Source organism: Akebia trifoliata, chromosome 15 (genome assembly GCF_017979445.1).
Source record: "Akebia trifoliata isolate Shusen 1 chromosome 15, ASM1797944v1, whole genome shotgun sequence".
Lineage (NCBI taxonomy): Eukaryota > Viridiplantae > Streptophyta > Magnoliopsida > Ranunculales > Lardizabalaceae > Akebia > Akebia trifoliata.
In genome coordinates, this window is record NC_141389.1 from 26,594,802 (window position 1) to 26,615,131 (window position 20,330).

Sequence of the window (20,330 nt, forward strand, 5' to 3'; positions counted from 1 at the left end):
TATGGATAGTTTGCAAAAGCTGATTTGATTTCTTTAAACCTCATTTCTTATATCTTCAATCTGTACTTTCTGTTTTTAATTTCAATTGCAAGTAATTTTCATTTCATTTGTGCAACAAATCAATTTTGTTTTTAAGAAAAATCTGTTTTCCAATTCTGTTTTGGATTTTTATCCGATTGAATCTTTGAATCCAAACTGTCCCTGTGGAACGAATTCGACTTGCCCAAAGTCTTAGTTCAAATCTCTATCTCTGCATCTTTATTGCAAGCTTTACAATCGATCAGGTTGAAGATAAAAGAAAGGGAGATTAGAGAGTTCAATGTAGCATTCACAAACCATCCATAATGTAAATTAATTCCGAATCTAACTCAATCCATGTAGCAAGTAATTGCTCATGGATCGGAAAGTGGAACCGTTTAATCATTGAATGTAACCAATGATCATTCATGAAAATACTGATTTAATTAATATTGCTTAACCTATATTTCAATTCTTCACAGAGCATAGTCATTCTTGAACTTATCTAAGTAATGACTATCAAAGTTTGAATCAAAAACATAAGTTAAGGGATTTAATCAAAGGAGAATTTATAGAATAATTAATAAGACAAGCAAGAATAATGAATTTAAACTACATTAAATGGATGGACTTGTTTTGGCATTATTGAACTCTCTAAGAAGATTCTAGTCACTCATTGTAAGGATTATAATTGTAGAAAATAATAAAAGAAAAGAGAAGATGGGTGAAGAAGATGAAGATGCAACTTGGTCCCTTCTTGAATGGATCTCCAAAAGAGTTACAATAAAAAATAGATGATGAAATCACTCTTGTTGTTCTCACTACAATCAAAAGCTCTCTCAAAGAAGAAAATTACAGAGAATTAAAGAAAGAAAACCAGAAAATTATAGAAGAAGAGAGCCCCTCTCTTTAAAATCAACCTTCCAATTTATAACATTCGTATTCGGGTATTCGGGTTGATTTGGCGGATTATTTGATTCGAAGGAATCATTCTGTTATAACCATCGAAGCTTCTCGAACATCTCATGTAAATCTCGAGGACAAATTCCTCGAGATCACCGCGGAGCAGCCTAGCCCAACCACGGCGAGGTGACGTGGCGCCCTTTACAACTCATTTTCGATCATTTTTCTCCTTTTTGCACGCACATTGTAACCGACTTTGTTAATCGTTTGGCAACTTTCACGTGCGCTTTATTTTTCTGCATTTAGCAATAATATCTCATTAGCTTTATTAATTTGGATAAATAATTTGATTTTACAATTATTTATGGAAACTAACAATTATATGATGATAATCTTAGTGTAATTACGGTCTCAAAATCGAATAATTGAGACCTTATCACACCCCTATATTTTCAACTAATTACATGTTCCATTTATCCCCACTCTCTCACCTCTCTCCCCATTTGCCCCCCCACACTCTCACCTTTCTCAAATTTTTGCTCCCACAAAACTTTGGGACACCGCTATATTTTCAATTAATTACATGCCTCATTTGTCCCTACTCCCTCACCTCTCAATTTTTTGTTGATGACATTGCCTCTTGATCGAGACTTCTCAAATATTAATTGGAAATGACCTTACTATCATTTTCTTCTATTTCTAACTAAAAACTTCTTAATTTCTCCCTTAAATAATTCATCTTCACTATACAACTAACCATAGTTTGCCCCCATTACAGGAAAAGTCTGACTTCACCCGTCTCTATCTTATTAATAAACCAACTTTACTTGAATAGTTTTCTAATTAGTTGGATACTTTGAATCGAACACCACATCCAAAAATGCATTCAATATCTTGGATTATAAACCACAAATTCTTCTATGGACAATTACATCACTGTCATTTTATTATTTTATTATTTTTGAAAACACTAGATTCCAACTCTTCCATCAAACACACAATTGAGATAAGATGAATAACGAATATTTCCTAAAAATCAATATTGATCACTTAGGAACCAATACAATTTTTTTTTCTAGGGATACATTTAGACTTGTCAATGGATAGTCGAAATCTCAATTCGAATTCAAAAAATTGGATATTATCCGAAATTTTCGAATATCGAATTCGGATTCGAATAGTTTTGAATATCAGATAGTGTTTCGGATACGAATTCGGATATCGATGAATTTGAATTCGATAATATCCGATTGAAAAGAATAATAAATAAATATGATTTTATTTTAATTTCAAAATAAATGAATTTTTTTTCCTCTACGGTCAGAATTTCTGTCGAACTGATTACAGACCTCAGCCCGTCGCCCCTAATAGTCTTCAAGGATCTCAACCCCTCGCAGTCACGATGTCACCGTCGGAATCTCTCTCAGCGGCTCAGCCCCTCATCTCCTCACGACCTCATCCCCTTGTTGTCACGGCATCACCTTCGGCATTGGCGTCGAACAGCCAAGTATGTAAACTCTCTCTCTCTCTCTCTCTCTCTTCAATCTCAATTCTCAAAGACTCGAACCGCAATAACCCTTGAGTTTTCTTTCAAATCTCACCATCTTCAAGCTTTTAAATTACGGTGCTCTTTGATTGATCGTTTTCAACCATACCGCCTAACCAATTTGCAGAAAATCCTTGGTTTTTCTATAAAAAAATTCCATGGTTTCTACTTATCTAAAAGATCTGTTTTGCCTTCTAGTTTGTAGGTTGAAATTGTAAGAATATCAAGGTTGAAGAGTTACTAAATCCATGGTTTTCTACCTTTCCCTAACCCTTTTCTGAAAGACCCTAAATTTTCTGCCCAAAACTTCATAGTTCTTTATTTTATCTTATTTTAAATTTTCCATTTCGGATAATTTTTGGATAATTTTTGAATAATAAATTTCGAATCGGATATCCGATAATTTATTTGGATACGAATTCGAATATTCGTTAGTGATATCCTATCGGATTCGAATTCGAATTCGGATATCACTAAAAAAATTTGGATTCGAATTCGGATATAGCACTATCCAATCGGATATCAATCCGTTGACAGTCCTAGGTACATTTTTCTTGAAAACCTATATCATCACAACCGTCTCTTTGATGGAGAGCCTCACACGAGGCTAAACTTTTATTTGAAAATATGAATAACATGCCCCATTTGTTTCCGAGACACCCCTATATTTTCAACTAATTACATGCTCATTTGTCCCAGCTCCCTCACCTCTTCAATTTTTGTTGATGACATTGCCTCTTGACAGGACTTCTCAAATATTAATTGAAAATGACCTGACTATCATTTTCTTCAACTTCAAACTAAAGACGTCTTAATTTCTCCCTAGAACCATGCATCTTCACTATACAAATAACCATAGTTTGCCCCCACTACAGGAAAATCCTGGCTCCGCCCCTGCCCCAAGATTTATATTTAGTAGAACTAAAGTGAAGAAGAAGAGCACCTCATCATCTCATTTTGATAGATAGAAGATAACAAGTCATGGAAGATTGGATTTGGAGCTTGATTGTTGTGTCAACCATTTGCTTCTCAGCAATTCTTCTTCTCCATCAAATCCTAAATAAAAAATCAAGGAAGTTGCCTCCAGGTCCACGGGGATGGCCAATAATAGGCAACTTGTTTGATCTAGGAACCTCTCCACACACAGCCTTAGCCAACCTACATGGAAAACACGGCCCGGTGATCCATTTACGCTTGGGTGCAATGAAGACTGTCGTGATTCAATCAGCTGAAGCAGCGAAGGAGTTGTTCAAGAACCATGACATCTCTTTTGCAGGCCGAACTGTCACCGAAACCATGAGAGTCCACAACTATAATCATGGATCCATGGCACTTGCCCAATATGGGCCATATTGGCGCATGTTGAGACGCATCTGCACAGCAGAGATATTTAGCAATAAGAGGATCAATGAGACTGCATTTTTAAGGAGAGAAAAAGTTGACGATATGATTCGATGGATAGAAGAAGAAGCACAGGTAGGTACTTTACAATAATGTAATTTATTGATTCTTGCTATATATATATATTTGATAACCATGTATCCTTTAGACAAGGGACCGGACCAATATCTGGGCTTTGTCCAGGTCCATAGTGATAAATTTGGGGGTCCAACTCAAAACCAATTGGCAATGAGTGGAGAGGCCCAAGAACTTATAAGGACAGAGACAAGGCAATTTGTGTCCAATGTGAGACTACACTCAACAATTGGTTCAAGGACTAGTCTTGGGGACGTGCAATGCCAGCACATCACATGCACCAGGTAAGTGAGGGTTCACCTTGGCCCCTGAGGAATTAATGCTCACATTGGGTATCAAACTCATGAGCTATAGACATTACCCGCTTATCTGTCCAAAATTGCCATTGAGCCAACCCCTCGGTTTGTTAAACCTATTCATCAATCCATTGTCTTCATCCGCTAGTAGAGAAACCTTGATTTTTCTATCCTAAAAATCCAATGTCTTACACAACTCCCAAATACTAGTGCTGTAATCTGATTGTTTTGGTACCAATTCGATAAGGATAGGATTCGATCTAGAACAGATCTAATAAGAGCATCGGATTGTACTCTTATTGAATCGGGTTTTATTGGACCTCAATATTAGAATCCAGATCGCATACTCACATAGGGTCAAACACATTTTGACATATCCAAGACCTAAATAAACTCCATATGCGTAATTGAACAAAATATATAATATAATTATATTTTCTCATGTTTTATCGGATCAGGACATGATTGATCCATATCAGATCTGATAAGTTATTGGATTGAAACCTTATTGTTTCGAAATGGATGGATTCACGTATGTTCCAATCCATTGATAGTCCTAGAAAATACTATCTTGTCGTCTAGATTTTTTACTGTTAAGGTAGAGAGAATCTTAAGGATGAGGGTTAAAAATTATCCTTGAAGTTGAAAATTGAAGGCTTTTTGCTAGGTAAGAGGAAAGGGTATTTAAGTCATTTAATGTTAGTCTCTTAGAAGAGACTGATGTGGAAGAGGCATGTTTAGTGTTTTTAAACACAAGGGTATCTCAAATATCAACTAAGAAGTGGAGGGTGTGTCAAAATCAAAAGAATTTTATTGATTGTTCTTAATTAAATTACAACTAACAACAATGATAAAAGTGTCTAGAGAAAATAAAGAGTAATCTTAAATAAATAAAAGCAAATAATTTGTATCACCAATGTATATCTTATTAAAATGTGATGTGTGCCTAATTTTGTATCAGGTAGAAGGTGATAATGGGGTACAAGTAGCTCACTCCGTCTTTCTAATGACCTTCAACTTGCTTGGCAACCTCTTCTTCTCTCGTGATTTGTTGGATCCACAATCCAAAGAGGGTTTCGAGTTCTTTAGTACAATGGATAGAATAATAAAGTTGACTGGAGGTCATAATTTAGCTGACTACTTTCCCTTGCTTAAATGGTTGGATCCACAAGGTATAAGAATGAAGGCCGAACAAGAGATGGAACGAGCCATGAATATTGTCTCTGGCTTTATGCAGAAGCGTGTTCACAAACAAGAACAAAGTGAAAATAAGAGGAGAAAGGATTTCTTGGATGTGTTGATGGAATTTGAAGGTGATGGAAATGAGGAACCCACTAAAATTTCTGATAAAAACATTGTTATTTTGATGCTGGTAATTCTCTACTTCTTAGAACTCTTTAATTTCTCTATACTTTTTGTTCAATGTATTTGCTTGGTACACTTTGAGATTTTTCAAGCAAACTCTTAAATTTTGACTTCTTCCCTATAAGTTTGATTTTTGTGTCGATAGATACCCTATCATTTTAGAAAATAATAAATTAGTAGTTTATATAAATTAAAATTCTCATCTGGCCAACCATATTTTATAAAGGGTATGTCTACTTTCCATTATCCTAAATATAATTCAAAAATTACACATCGGTTACTCGGTTCAAAGCTCAATCAACCATTTGCAATGATTCTCATGATTTTTTGAATTGGTTATAATTCTATTCATGTATCATGTAAAGGTTTACCTCATCTAGTTACCTAGTTAGGGAGTTAGATCTCTCTCATAGTCTCATATTGACTATATAGTCTAGCCATGGATTCGGGATTTATTTAGTGATTAAAATTTTGAATTTGAGAATTTTGAGGTGAAATATGCATATTGGGAGATTGACTACATTGTCTTTTACTTTTACACATACCCCTAAATGCCTACATTGTGTAGGAAATGTTTTTTGCTGGCACTGAATCGACGAGCAGCACAATAGAATGGGTGATGACAGAGCTACTCCGCAACCCCAAGTCAATGAGTAAGGTGTGCACTGAGCTAATACAAGTTGTGGGGTCGAACAAAAAGTTTGAAGAGAGCGATATCGACAACCTTCAATATTTACCAGCTGTGGTGAAGGAGACAGTAAGATTGCATCCTCCAGCTCCTTTCTTGATTCCACGCAGGGCTGTAAATGACAATTTCTTCATGGGGTATTTGATACCCAAGGATACACAGGTATTTGTGAATGCATGGGCAATAGGAAGGGATCCAAATTCTTGGGATGATCCTTTATCCTTTAAGCCTGAGAGGTTCTTGGGCTCCGATATTGACTATCGTGGACAACATTTTGAGCTAATTCCATTTGGGGCTGGACGACGGATTTGTGTTGGCCTTCCATTCGCTCACCAAGTTGTTCACTTTGTTCTCGGATCACTCCTACACTATTTTGAATGGGAATTAGAACATGGTTTAAGTCCAGAAACGATTGACATGAATGATAGGATAGGATTCACACTGCGAAAGGCTACTCCACTTAAAGCAATACCTAGAAAGCGAGGTATGTAATAGTGGAACTTGAATGAATCATGCTGAAAGAATCATCTATTGTGTTCATTTTAGAATATTAAATGTGATGTATTATAATAAGGTGTATATTGGTACCTGGATCATCTTCAATGTAGAATTAATTTTTAACTATGATTTTGTTTTCCATATAAACCCCTCTTAGTATTCGTGAAATCTACCATCTAATAAAGTCAGCACAATGACTGGTGATTCAACTATGATTAGTGAAAAAATTATATTTGTACAATTTTGTTTAGATCGTATAATTTGTTATTTTTGAAAAAATATTACATATAACACATTAAATAAAACATTAGAAAATATTTTGATCCATCATGAAAAGTCCAATCGGCCAAGATAGCTCAGTATTTCAAGGTATCCAAAAAAAAAAATGTAATTTTTTTTGCTTCTGTTTTTTTTTCCACGAGGTATGTCACTATAGCCAACCTCAAATTTTATAGGATAAGGGTTGTATGATACTTTGCAATATATGCTGATACAATTAATAAAATTTATTCCATGGCCATTGTTTTTCATAATAAAAAATAAAAAACGTGTCTTTTATATATATATCATAATGTCTTATATTAACTTTGACTGATTTGCAAGGTACCCAGCCCAGATAAGTTCGGAGAGAGGTCTTTAATTTGTTAGGTTTTGTGTTTTGAGCTGGATTTTGATCTTTTTCGAGTCTACAATTTTGCTATTCACCAAGTTTTGTGGTCTAAGAACAAGGTTTGACTATATATGAATTCTTGATTAAGGCTTTAATCTAAGTCTCGGTTAGCACCAATTCCATGCTACTAGTTAAACTTTATTTCTACAAGTGATTTGGGTTAGGTCAATTAGTTTTAATCGTTTAATCGTAATAATAGAGTGAGAAATATGTGTTTTTTCCAAGAGTCATTCTTCATGAGTTATCGGAACCTGATCATTCTTCATGAGTTATCGGAACCTGATCCTTAAGAATAAAATATAGATTGGACCACAGTTGCTCTTATTTAGAGTCACAGAGTGATTTACAGCGAATTAGCAATGAATTTAACATGCCTAAAACGAAATTCTAACATCATGACATGCATTTAATAATCAAAACTGATTTAAAATGTTACCAACCAAGCATCATAGAAATCTTTGGCATAATCCTATTATGTTCATGATATGCACAACTAAAACAAACAAATTTTTTTTTAAAATGAGCTATACAGTAAGGTTTGTTAAAAACAATTTTTTTTTTAAATGAGCTATACAGTAAGGTTTGTTCATTAACAAATTTGATAAACTAAGGGTGTTTTTAAAATAAAATTGCAATAGATAGGTCTATCCGGAAAATCTCTCTATAAAATGTATTGTCGGTGCTACCCACAATCCATATGTAGCTCATCAACCCAAACTGTGAACAATTTTTTTTACCTCAAGAGAATATACATATAAAAAAAATTGGGGGGACCTTGTTTCCCCCTTGTCGACATGTATTTTCATCCTTGGATAAGTTAAAACTATCAAATTAATGGAGGATGGAAGAAATTCGATGGTTGTAAGCAATCGAATCTAGGAACAATTAAACATTTCAATGCCCCTAGAAAGACAAAATTTGATTCCTAAAATTCATGAGCCCATTAAATTTTCCAATTTTCACATAGTGATAGAGTATTAGATAAGATGCATTATAATAAAGTGTACATCTGTACATGGGATCATCTTTCTTTTAGATTAGATAGAATAAAATTTTATTTTTAACTCGGATTTTGTTTTCTATATAAATTATTTTTCATTTCTTGTAATCTACATCCAATAATCAAAAAACATGGATTGCCTAGTCAGCCAAATAACACCACAACCCTCTACGTTTCATGGAATAAATAAGATTTAGAGAAGAAGAGAAAAAATACAAAAAACCTATTTAAAATTTTAGATTCCACTTGGAGGTCCTAAATGAAACTTTTCTCACTCATGACGTGTCAGCATCTTCATGTTGAAAATTTGAAAGAGTTTTTAAAAAAATTCCTTACTGCTCAGAATCTTGCATCAAACCTTGTCTTCTATTTATAATGTTTTCTTGTACCAATAAATACAAAAGGCTGGGCCATTTAATTGTTGCTAACGTAGGATGTTGGAAATGCATGAAGGGTCAAGCTAGCCCGACAACTTAGTAAGATTTTCAATCTTACCAAGATGGTTGGGCCCACGGCTTATCTCAGATTGAAGTGATTAATAAAAAAAGGGAGGGGACCTCTATCCTCAGCTCACTGATAAATAGAAAAAGAAAAAATAATAATCCAACACCACAGCCCTCTTTTTTTTTATCAGTAAACTGAGGCTATAGAAGGCTCCACCCTAGTAATTAGTTGAAAATATAGGGGTGTCTTAAAGTTCTGTGGGGGCAATTGCCCCCACCAGCTCCTTACTAGCTTCGCCCCTAGGTAGAGTATTATTGGAACCTGGCCCCTCACATATGGGATGGTGGGAGACTAGGAGTATCATAATCAAACCATAATTTATTTATATATTTTAAAATATTAAAATTATTTTTATATTTCAAATATCCTACGTTTGCAACTTACAAGCATTAATATAATCCTAGCCCTTTGATTGGGAAAAAAAATGTTTTCTTTTATAAATTTTGTTAAGATTTAATGAGGACCTTGGTCTAGGCTCGACATGTTCCTTTGGTCCATGTAACCTTTTCCATGTGTATGCATAAGTTTAAAATTAACCACCAAAAGTTCAACATCCAAATCCAAATTGGTCAAAACGAAATTAAAACTGAACCATGCCCATAGTTTCACACTTCATAAGTACAAAGTTTACTCCCACGAATAAAAATCAAAGAGTAACAAACACTCTTAACTGAAAAAACAAAAAACCGTTCTAAGACTAAAACCAGAGATTGTAGAACTAGGGCTAAACAAGGTGTGTATGTAATGTATATAGGTATCTTCTTCTTTTCTTTTTTGGAAGGGGGGGGATAGGTATCAAGGTGTAATGATGGGGGTTTTCATCATAGGTCTGTGGCATTAACACTCACAAACCTTATTGATTAACCAAGTTGGCAACTTTGGTTGTAGTCAAGGACCTTCAGGTAAGCAAAATATTATACAGAGAAATGTATGCAATGGTAGGGACTTTACGTAATGATACCACAACAAATGGAAGAAAAAAAAAAAATGAAATACAACAGATCCCCACGATGCGCACCTTAGTCAAAAGGTATGGACTTTCTGAAGGTGTCGGTTGTTTAACACCTCTTTGAATATGATGTAAGCCATCATAGGAAATGTGCATTTCCTTTGAAACACCAAAGCTCTTTTTTAGAGCTTCTCCCCGAAGTGAGCCTCAAAGCATAGACCACGAATGCATTTGTAAAACAATATTTTGAACCTCTGTAGTTACCACCAACCAAAAGACTGACATATTGGATGATTACGATCATGCATATGGACCAGTTGTTGGCATAGATAAGGGTTATTCCATTAGGTCATCTTGATGGTTTAACAAAACAATGCATTGTCACTTTTAAGAATTGAAGAGTCATGTTAAAAAGAATCAAAGAAAACATGCCTTCTTAAGTGAAATTCCATTTTTCTCAGGATTGATGTCATGGATTGCAACCAGCACTTCTTCTTGTGTTAATGCTGGACCTCTGTGAGCTGAGCTCTGTCATGCAACATCTCTGAACAATCAGAAAGCACTTGTAATTAAATTTATGTTGCACTTAACATTAAGCCATCTAGTTTTTTATGTTCTCATTAAATACAAAATAATAGTGCTATGTAGAGAATGTTGATGGATTAGTGTATTGTTCATAAGGAATTCCAAGAGGTAACTATGGCAAACCTATAAGCCAACCGGGAAAACATGTCACATAGAGAGGAGAATCTCAAAGGTGCAAAACCTCCATGGAAGATGACAAATGCAGAAATAATAAATTCTATATTATATGAAGTCTTTTAAAGGTGTGAACTAACACAAAGTCAGATTCCAGCACTCCATGGACTCTAGTCCCATGCATTCGAGTTTTGATATTTTCCCCCTTTCCTTAAAATTAGATATTGATTAGCATGTGTTCAGAGTTGTTTTTTATTTACTATAAGGTATTAAAAACTAGGGTCGTGATGAATGCATACAGTCATGGGATGCGGTTGACGTGGCAAGGGCACAGAATCATAGATTGTTTTCATTGGGATACACAAGAAAAAGATGTGCGGTTCTGTGCCCTTGCCACATCAGCCGCATACCAAGAACGCGTGCATTCATCATTATTCTAAAAACTATTGTTGCATTTCAAACCCTACACAAGCAAGCATTAATTTTGAATACACATTGTAAGCAAGAAATCATTATAAATGAAAGATGATACTCATATGGGCAAAACAATTTGGTCATAGAAAATTCAATCCAACGTCTAATAAAATCTGAATTGATCAATCACAAGATATCTCCCGTATTGAAAGCATCCCCAACTTATTATAAGAATACTTGCATTAAGAAATCCCTCAATGCATGTAATTTCAATTTGGAATTTTGTCAAAGACTAATAATAAAATGACGCACTAAAATGTACTCTGCTGACATGGAAAGTGCACAAAACCGTAGATCTTTTTCCTTGTGTACCCTGGAAAAGAAGAAGTAAAAAAGATCTACAGTTCTATGCACTTGCCACGCCAACCACGTACAAACTGCATATGTTTTAACGCGTCCCTTTGTCAAATCCTAAATTGGCATTTTTTTGTGAACAAGAAATTCCTCCTAGTAAGTGAGAGCTCTCGCATTTGGGGAAAAAAAAAAAAAAAAATCTGACCATGCATGTTTGTAAGGGTTAGAAGCCTTTTCTAATCCCTAGGCTGGGAGCTTAATAATTCTAGTCAGGCTGGCCCTACTGAAAAAACTTATGAGTATGACAACACACGAACATGTCATCATAACCGCATTTCAAGAGAAAACGATAAATTATGAGTCTAACTAGCCTTACTAAGTTAGTAAGGATTTCACCCTTACTAAGGGTCCTTGGGCTCACCTTGTGGCATCCAAAATCATGATTCGATGCTTCAGGGTTGTAGATGGAAAAAAACAATTCCAAAAAAAAGTTATTTTTCACCATTGAATTTTAATTTTAAGTTTTTGAGTTATGTGGAAGTTCAGTAACCATCCATTTTTAAAAACTTGGATCTAGCCCAACAAAATTGGTTTTTCTTTATATAATTGAATATGAGTTTTTCATAGAATTTAGTGGTATGGTATTGGATTTCTAATGTGGTAATTCATTTGAGCAAAGGACCCTTAGGCTATGTTTAGATTGAGAGAAATGGAGAGAAGAGAAGCTCATTAAGAGAAGGGAAGAGAAACTCAATTTCTCTCCACCAAGTTTGAATTGACCGGAGAGAATTTGGGACAACTTTGAAATTTTAAAATATCTTAAAAGAGATCTAGGGGTAGAGTTGACATTATAAAATAATTTAAAAGGGTTTTTCTCCATTTCTCTCCACTTTTAGAGAGAAAGACAACTCACTTTTTTTTTTCTCTCCTCTTCTCTCCAATTCTTTTCTCTTCTCTCCACACTTAACAATCCAAAAGTGGAGAGAAAAATAGGTGAGTTTTCTTTCTCTCCAAAAGTGGAGAGAAAGCCTTTTAAAATATTTTATAATTTCAACTCTGCCCTATATCTCGTTTAAGATATTTTAAAATTTCAAAATTATCCCCAATTCTCTTCTATAAATCCAAACATGGTGGAGAGAAATTGAGTTTCTCTTCTCTTCTCTCAATCCAAACACAACCTAAGGGTCTTTGCTCAAATGGATTACCACATTAGCAATCAAACACCACATATCTCTAGATTCTATGAAAAACTCATATTCAAAATAAAAAAAATTCAAATTAAAAAACAAATTTGGGCTTGATCCAAGGTTTTAAAATGGATGGCTACCGAACTTCTACATAACTACAAAACTTAAAATTAAAATTCAACAGTGAAAATAACTTTTTTTGGAATTATTTTTTTATCATCTACAACCCCTGAAGCATCGGATCATGATTTTGGATTCCACAAGGTGAGCCCAAGGACTCTTAGTAAGGGTGAAATCCTTACTAACTTAGTAAGGCTAGTTAGACTCATAATTTATCGTTTTCTCTTGAAATGAGGTTACCATGACATGTTTGTGCGTTGCCATACTCATAATTTTTTTCCCCTGACTAGAATAATTAAGCTCCCAACCTAGGTATTAGAAAAGGCTTCTAACCTTATAAACATGCATGGTTAGATTATTATTATTATTATTCAAATGCAAGATCTCTTACTTACTAGAGAGGATTTTCTAATTTACAAAAAAAAATGTCAATTTAGGATTTGATAAAGAGTAATGACAAAGGGATGCGCAAAAACATATGGCATTCTGTACGTGGCTAGCGTGGCAAGTTTATAGAACTGTAGATCTTTTTTTTTTTCCAAGAAACACAAGGAAAAAGATCTACGGTTTTGTGCACTTGCCATGTCAGCTGAGTACATTTTAGTACGTCGTTTTATTATTAGCCTTTGACAAAATTCCAAATTGAAATTACATGCATTGAGGGATTTCTTAATGCAAGTATTCTTGTAATAAGTTGGGGATGCTTTCAATATAGGAGATATCATCAATTCAGATTTTATAAGACGTTGGATTGAGTTTTCTACGACCAAATTTTTTTGACCATGAATCTCATCTTTCATTTATAATGATTTCTTACTTACAACGTTATTCAAAATTAATGCTTGCTTGCATAGGGTTTGAAATGAAACAATAGTTTTTAGAATAATGATGAATGCTCACATCCTTGGTATGCGGTTGGGTAAGCAGCTGATGTGGCAAGGGCACAAAACCACTCATCTTTTTCTTGTGTATCCCAAAGACAATGATCTATGATTCTGTGCCCTTGCCATGTCAGCCACATATCCAATCGCATCCCAATACTGTGTGCATTCATCCCTAGTTTTTAATACCTCAAATAAAAAATATTGCTTGAACGTGACACTCCAACCTTTCTTTACCAGCTCTAGGCTCGAGTTATTTTATTTAAAAGAGCTGCTATTATCGCACCAACTTTGGCTAATGCCACACCAATTTAAATCCCCAAGGAATTACACAGTTCATGTGGCGTTAGCAAAAGGTGGTGTGGAATAATTCCACTATTAGACGAAGACAAAATAGAATCAAATCACAGCCAGGAGAAAGCTAGATATGAAATAATCCCTAGGCATAACCTCTAAATGGAGAATAACACCTCATCATCTCATTTTAATAGATAGTAGAAGATAACAAGTCGTGGAAGATTGGGTTTGGAGCTTGTTTGTTTGGTCAACCATTTGTTTCTCAGCAACAACAGCTCTTCTTCTCCTCCAAATTCGCAATCGGAAATTACCTCCAGGCCCACGAGGATGGCCGATAGTAGGCAACTTGTTTGATCTAGGAACAATTCCACACCAAATCCTAGCCACTTTACGTCTAAAATAGGGCCCTGTCATGTTATTACGCTTTGGTGCGGTGAACACAGTCGTGATCCATTTGACCAAAACAGCCAAGGAGATGTTCAAGAACCATGACCTCTTGTTCACGGGATGAACCATCTCTAAAGCCATGAGAGCCCAAAATTTTAACCAAGGATCCCTGGCTCTCTCCCAATATGGGCCTTATTGGCGCATGTTGAGATGCCTCTCCACAACAGAGCTATTTAGCAAGGAGGATGATCAACTCTATCAAGGAGCTCTCAAGGTCATTTCATGAGGTTAGATTCTCGTTCATCTATAGAGAAACAAATAAGGCTGCAGATTTTTTGGCGTCGTGGTTTAAATCCTTTCAAAGTTCAACTTTGTATCCTTCTAAGTTCCCTACTCAGCTGAATTCCATTGTAAATGAAGATGTCGTGGGCAAATCCTTTGTGAGAGTGTAACTTTCTTTTATCGGCTGGGAGTCCGCTAAATACCCCCCATTACCTTCCAAAAAATAAATAAATAAAAATAAAATAAAAGGATCAATGAGACTGTATTTCTAAAGAGAGAGAGAGCGAGAGAATGGATGATATGATCAGATGGATAGAAGAGGAAGCAAAGGTAATTACACCTCCATGTTTTAATGAAGAGCTGGTAATGTGACAAATTTTTCGTACTTGACGAAGCACATAAATTATTTAAAAAAAAAAAGAGATTCTCTCTTGCTTATAGTGAAAAAAAGAAACTTTCAGATCTGATCAACTTGTGACCTTCAAAATCATGATCCGATGAAATGAGGTTGTAGAGGATAAAATTATATGAACTTTAAATAATAATAATAATAAAAACAATTATTTTTCACCGTCAAATTTTATTTTTACATGTGGGTGCTTAGTAGCAGTTCGTTTTATACACCATGGATTAAGCTCGAAAATTAATTTTTTTTGCTCTTTTGAATATGAATATTTTCATGAAATCTAAATGTCTGTGTTGTTGGATTGTCAATGTGATAATCTATGTGGGTTCAACGATCTTTTTTAAGATTTGAAATCTAAAAAAATAAATATGTGGGTAGAGAACAGGTAAGAGAGAAACTTTCTCTTCTTATTTTTTAATAAGTTAGGTGCTTCAACATCAGCGTGCGTCAAGTCTGTCATATTATCAGCGCTTTTCATTAAAGATAAACTTTAATTGGAGTTGGAGCTCTATATGACTCCAAGATAAACTTTTGCAAGCAACAAAACACAATAGTTATAATTAATATTCATCGTTAATTTTCAAAAATTGAATTTTCGATGGTTGAGCACTTTGAATATCCAACTCTCAATGTGAATTCTTACTTTCAAACGGACCCTTAGTCACACTCCCACCCTTGCTAAGGCTTGCTAGGCTCACATATGTATTGCCATAGCCCTCTAATTTGATGGGGTAGATCAGATTGACAATAAATAAAAATAAAAAGTAGCCTATTTTGACCTGATCAAAGACTTTCAAAATGGATGGTGGAATATTACAAAGTCAATGGAGAATTTTTTTTTTCTTTAATTTTTAATTTTTTTCAAGTTTTAAAATTTTGGATTCTTCATGGAGGCCCAGAATCTTGCATCAAATCTCGTCTTTCATTTATAATTTGCTTACAACTTGTGTTGGACAGAGAGCTTGGATTATATTAATGCTTGCAAGTTGCAAAGGTTAGACATTTGAAATATAAAAATAATTTTAATATTTTAAAATATATAAATTTTGGATTCTTCATGGAGGCCCAGGCCCTGTTCGTTTGGGCTTCGGAGCCGGACTTTTTAAGCTTTTATTGCTTTTAAACCTAAAAAGCCCGTTGGATTGTATTCATTTGGGCTTCTGGAGCTGATTGGGCTTCAGATTGAAGTCCGAAATTGAAGCTGCCTTTGAGGTGCTCCGCGAATGAGCTTTTGCGCGAAGCAAGACCGAAAACGGTTTTACTTAAAATGACTTAAATGCCCTTCTTCTTTAAATAATATTCCACCAACTTAAAATGACTTAAATGCCACTCTTCTTTAAATAATATTCCACCAAATGATTTGTACCCTTCTTTAAATAAAATAAAAAAAGAATTGTGCTAGATGGGTCCACCACATATAATGGAAAGAGAGAGGGTGATAAAAATCTGAGAATAAATAAAGAGATGTGTTATTACCACACCATTAATTATGACTTCACCCCAAGCAATCTGATTTTTTTTGTTAGTTATGGAGAAATTCTATTGGCACCCCAACTTTTACTTATTACAATCCAATTACTTCAAATTATTTATCACTACTTCCCAATAAAAAAATTAACACAATGCATTTAAAATAGGAATTAACATTTTCACATTGCCACCATCAACTATAAAATTTAGATGGGGTGTAGTAAGTAAAAGTTGGGGTGCCAATAAAAATTCTCATTATAGATAATCCCGTGTGTTTTGAAATTCAAAGTTCAAACTAATGACATAATCTTTCTTTGGTCTTTCATGAAATATTGATGTAAAATGATGGAAATACCCTTGTCTTTAATCTTATCCGAAAAAGTCTTGATTTTTTCTTAAAAACATGTCATCTCAAGTTCTAAGATAAAAAATAAAATTAGACTTATTTTTTTTAAGTCTAAGGATTCAAAGACAAGCATAAAAGGTTTACTGTTCATCAAATGACGGTTGAGATAAAAGGAAAATAACTAAAATTTACAATAGATGACTATATATTATCTATTTAGGGATTAATATAATTTGTTTTCAGTGATTAATGAAAAATCACCAATTGAAATCCTAGATTTTTTTTATAAAAAATTTGAATTTTCTTTCGAAAATTAGTCATCTATAATATTTTATATAAAATAATACAGATGATGATGATGAGACAATAATAATGATCAGTGCATTAATGTCATCTTTCATATGTCCATTTTTAAAGCAGATGCTACTGAAATTTTGATAAAATTATAAAATTCATAAAATTTATAAATTTATTTAAATTAAAAATTATATATATATATAAAGGTATTTTAGTCATTTTTGATGCATTTTAGATGCATTATCAACATTAAGGGTATTCTGGTCATTTTACCAGAATCCAGCAATAAAAAACTGTCAAACGAACATCAATTTCTAATTTATATGCTTCTGTAACGAACAGGCTTCTGCTGAATGTAGCTTTTCAGGCTCTAGGCTTCTGCTTCTTCCAGAAGCTGACTTTTGGAGCTGGAGCTGACTTCTGTAAAGAAGTCCCATCAAACAATGTGAGGTGTCAGATTCCAATAGTACTCTGCCTATATAATAACCACTGTTAAAGAAAAATAATAAAAACGAGAACTTCTATTCCCACACCAACTTTTACTTAGAACATCCCAAGAAGTGTGCTAGTTCTTTGGTTCTTACATATGAATGGGGTGCTCTTAAAAATTTTTGGTTTGACAATAGAATTCTCTAAAATAAGGACAAAATGGAATCAAATCAAAGTTTTCAGAAGATATCAGGAATCATACAAAAATATGACACCCCAAGATTTATATATAGTAGAACTAAAGTGAAGAAGAAGAACACCTCATCATCTCATTTTGATAGATAGAAGATAGCAAGTCATGGAGGATTGGATTTGGAGCTTGATTGTTGTGTCAACCATTTGTTTCTCAGCAATTCTTCTTCTCCATCAAATCCTAAATAAAAAATCAAGGAAGTTGCCTCCAGGCCCACGGGGATGGCCGATAATAGGCAACTTGTTTGATCTAGGAACCTCTCCACACACAGCCTTAGCCAACCTACATGGAAAACACGGGCCAGTGATCCATTTACGCTTAGGTGCGATGAAGACTGTCGTGATTCAATCGGCCGAAGCAGCGAAAGAATTGTTCAAGAACCATGACATCTCTTTCGCAGACCGAACTGTCACCGAAGCCTTGAGAGTCCACAACTATCATCATGGATCCATGGCATTTGCCCAATACGGGCCATATTGGCGCATGTTGAGACGCATCTGCACAGCAGAGATATTTAGCAATAAGAGGATCAATGAGACTGCATTTATAAGGAGAGAAAAAGTTGACAATATGATTCGGTGGATAGAAGAAGAAGCACAGGTAAGTACTTTAGAATAATGTAATTTTATTGATTCTTGATATTTCAAACAAGCAATATATACTTGATAACCACGGATAGACAAGGGACCAGGCCCATATCTGGGTTTTGTCCAGGTCTATAGTGATAAATTTGGGGTCCAACTCAAAATCAATTGGCAATGAGTGAATAGGCCCAAGAGCTTATAAGGAGAGAGACGAGGCAATTTGTGCCTGATATGGGAGTACACTCAACAGTTGGTTCAAGGATTAGTCCTGGGCACGTGCAATGCCCGCACATCACACGCATCAGGTAAGTGAGGGTTCGTCTTGGCTCCGGAGGAATTAATGCTCATACTGGGTATTGAACTCATGCATACAGGCATTACCTGCTTATCTATCGAAAATTGCCATTAAGCCAACCCCTCGGGTTGTTAAACCTATTCTTCAATCCATTGTTTTCGTCCTCTAATAGAGAAACCTTGATTTTTCTATCCAAAAAATCTAATGTCTTATACAACTCCCAAATACTAGTGTTGTCAACGAATCTGGTCGATTTGGTAACAATTTGATAAGGATAGGATTCGATCCGGAACAGATCTAATAAAAGCATCGAATCGTACTCCTATTGGATTGAGTTTTATTGGACCTCAATATTAGGATCCAAATCACGGACTCGGATAGGGTCAAACACATTTTGACATATACAAGACCTAAATAAACTCCATATGCTTAATTGAACAAAATATATAATATAATTATATTTTCTCATGTTTTATCGGATCAAGACATGATTGATCCATATCCGATCTGATAAGATATTGGATCAAAACCTTATTGTATCGAAATGGATGGATTTCGTGTATGTTCCAATCCATTGATAGTCCTACAAAATACCATCTTGTCGTCTAGATTTTTTGCTGTTAAGGTAAAGAGAATCTTAAGGGTAGAGAGAATTTTAAGGATGAGGGTTAAAAATTATCCTTGAAGTTGAAAATTGAAGGCTTTTTTCTAGGTAAGAGGAAAGGGTATTTAAGTCATTTGATGTTAGTCTCTTAGAACAGACTGATGTGAAAGAGGCATGTCTAGTGTTTGTAAACACAAGGGTATCTCAAATATCAACTAAGAAGTGGAGGGAGTGTCAAACTCAAAAGAATTTTATCAATTGTTCGTAATTAAATTACAACTAACAACAATGATAAAAGTGTCTAGAGAAAATAAAGAGTAATCTTAAATAAATAAAAGCAAATAATTTGTATCAACAATGTATATCTTATTAAAATGTGATGTGTACCTAATTTTGTATCAGGTACAAGGTGATAATGGGGTACAACTAGCACACTCCGTCTTTCTAATGACCTTCAACTTGCTTGGCAACCTCTTTTTCTCTCGTGATTTGTTGGATCCACAATCCAAAGAGGGTTTCGAGTTCTTTAGTACAATGGATAGAATAATAAAGTTGAATGGAGATCATAATTTAGCTGACTTATTTCCCTTGCTTAAATGGTTGGATCCACAAGGTATAAGAATGAAGGCCGAACAAGAGATGGAATGAGCTATGAATATTGTCTCTGGCTTTATCAAGAAGCGTGTTCACAAACAAGAACAAAGTGAAAATAAGAGGAGAAAGGATTTCTTGGATATGTTGATGGAATTTGAAGGTGATGGAAATGAGGAACCCACTAAAATTTCGGATAAAAACATTGTTATTTTGATGCTGGTAATTCTCTACTTCTTAAAACTCTTTAATTTCTCTATACTTTTTGTTCAATGTATTTGCTTGGTATGCTTTGAGATTTTTGAAGCAAACTCTTAAAGTTTGACTTCTTTCTTATAATTTTGATTTTTGTGTCCATAGATACTATCAAATCCACTCTGATGCTTACATCATCTTAGAAAATAATAAATTATTAGTTTACATAAATTAAAATTCTCATTTGGCCAACCATTTTTTATAAAGGGTATGTCTACTTTCCATTATCCTAAATATAATTCAAAAATTACACATCGATCACACGG

At 34.4% G+C, this 20,330-nt stretch overlaps 1 protein-coding gene, 1 long non-coding RNA gene and 2 pseudogenes across 4 annotated transcripts in view; 3 read left to right on the plus strand and 1 right to left on the minus strand.

The window, feature by feature from the left end:
• Nucleotides 1–754: 754 nt before the first annotated feature.
• Nucleotides 755–2,409, minus strand: LOC147384883 (uncharacterized). The gene is made up of 2 exons (XR_015172442.1): nt 2,271–2,409; nt 755–1,217 (listed from the first exon to the last, which is right to left on the minus strand). It is a non-coding gene; the product is annotated as an uncharacterized LOC147384883 (long non-coding RNA).
• LOC147384884 (cytochrome P450 76A1-like) lies at nt 2,128–6,916 on the plus strand. Of its 2 annotated transcripts, XM_086424840.1 has the most exons (4): nt 2,132–2,428; nt 3,343–3,943; nt 5,201–5,611; nt 6,173–6,916. In XM_086424840.1, exons 2-4 carry the CDS (start codon nt 3,449–3,451, stop codon nt 6,782–6,784), a joined length of 1,518 nt encoding a protein of 505 aa, XP_086280966.1. In that variant the 5' UTR covers nt 2,132–2,428; nt 3,343–3,448; the 3' UTR covers nt 6,785–6,916. The 2 variants fall into 2 exon arrangements, with proteins under 2 accessions (XP_086280967.1, XP_086280966.1); XM_086424841.1 differs by lacking the exon at nt 3,343–3,943 and having other exon boundaries at nt 2,128–2,428.
• An 11,146-nt stretch (nt 6,917–18,062) lies between these two features.
• On the plus strand, nt 18,063–19,866 carry LOC147384885 (cytochrome P450 76A1 pseudogene; annotated as a pseudogene).
• A 3-nt stretch (nt 19,867–19,869) lies between these two features.
• The window catches only part of LOC147384886 (cytochrome P450 76A1-like), a 10,430-nt pseudogene continuing 9,969 nt past the window's right edge, over nt 19,870–20,330 (plus strand). The window contains exon 1 of the transcript XR_015172453.1: nt 19,870–20,031. The product of XR_015172453.1 is annotated as a cytochrome P450 76A1-like (transcript). The remainder of the gene's footprint in view (nt 20,032–20,330) is intronic.

Coding starts and splice junctions, on each gene's coding strand:
- LOC147384884 (XM_086424840.1), top strand. CDS start 3,449: ATGGAAGATTGGATTTGGAGCTTGATTGTTGTGTCAACCATTTGCTTC. Junction 3,944..5,200: donor GGATAGAAGAAGAAGCACAG/GTAGGTACTTTA, acceptor ATTTTGTATCAG/GTAGAAGGTGATAATGGGGT. Junction 5,612..6,172: donor ACATTGTTATTTTGATGCTG/GTAATTCTCTAC, acceptor TACATTGTGTAG/GAAATGTTTTTTGCTGGCAC.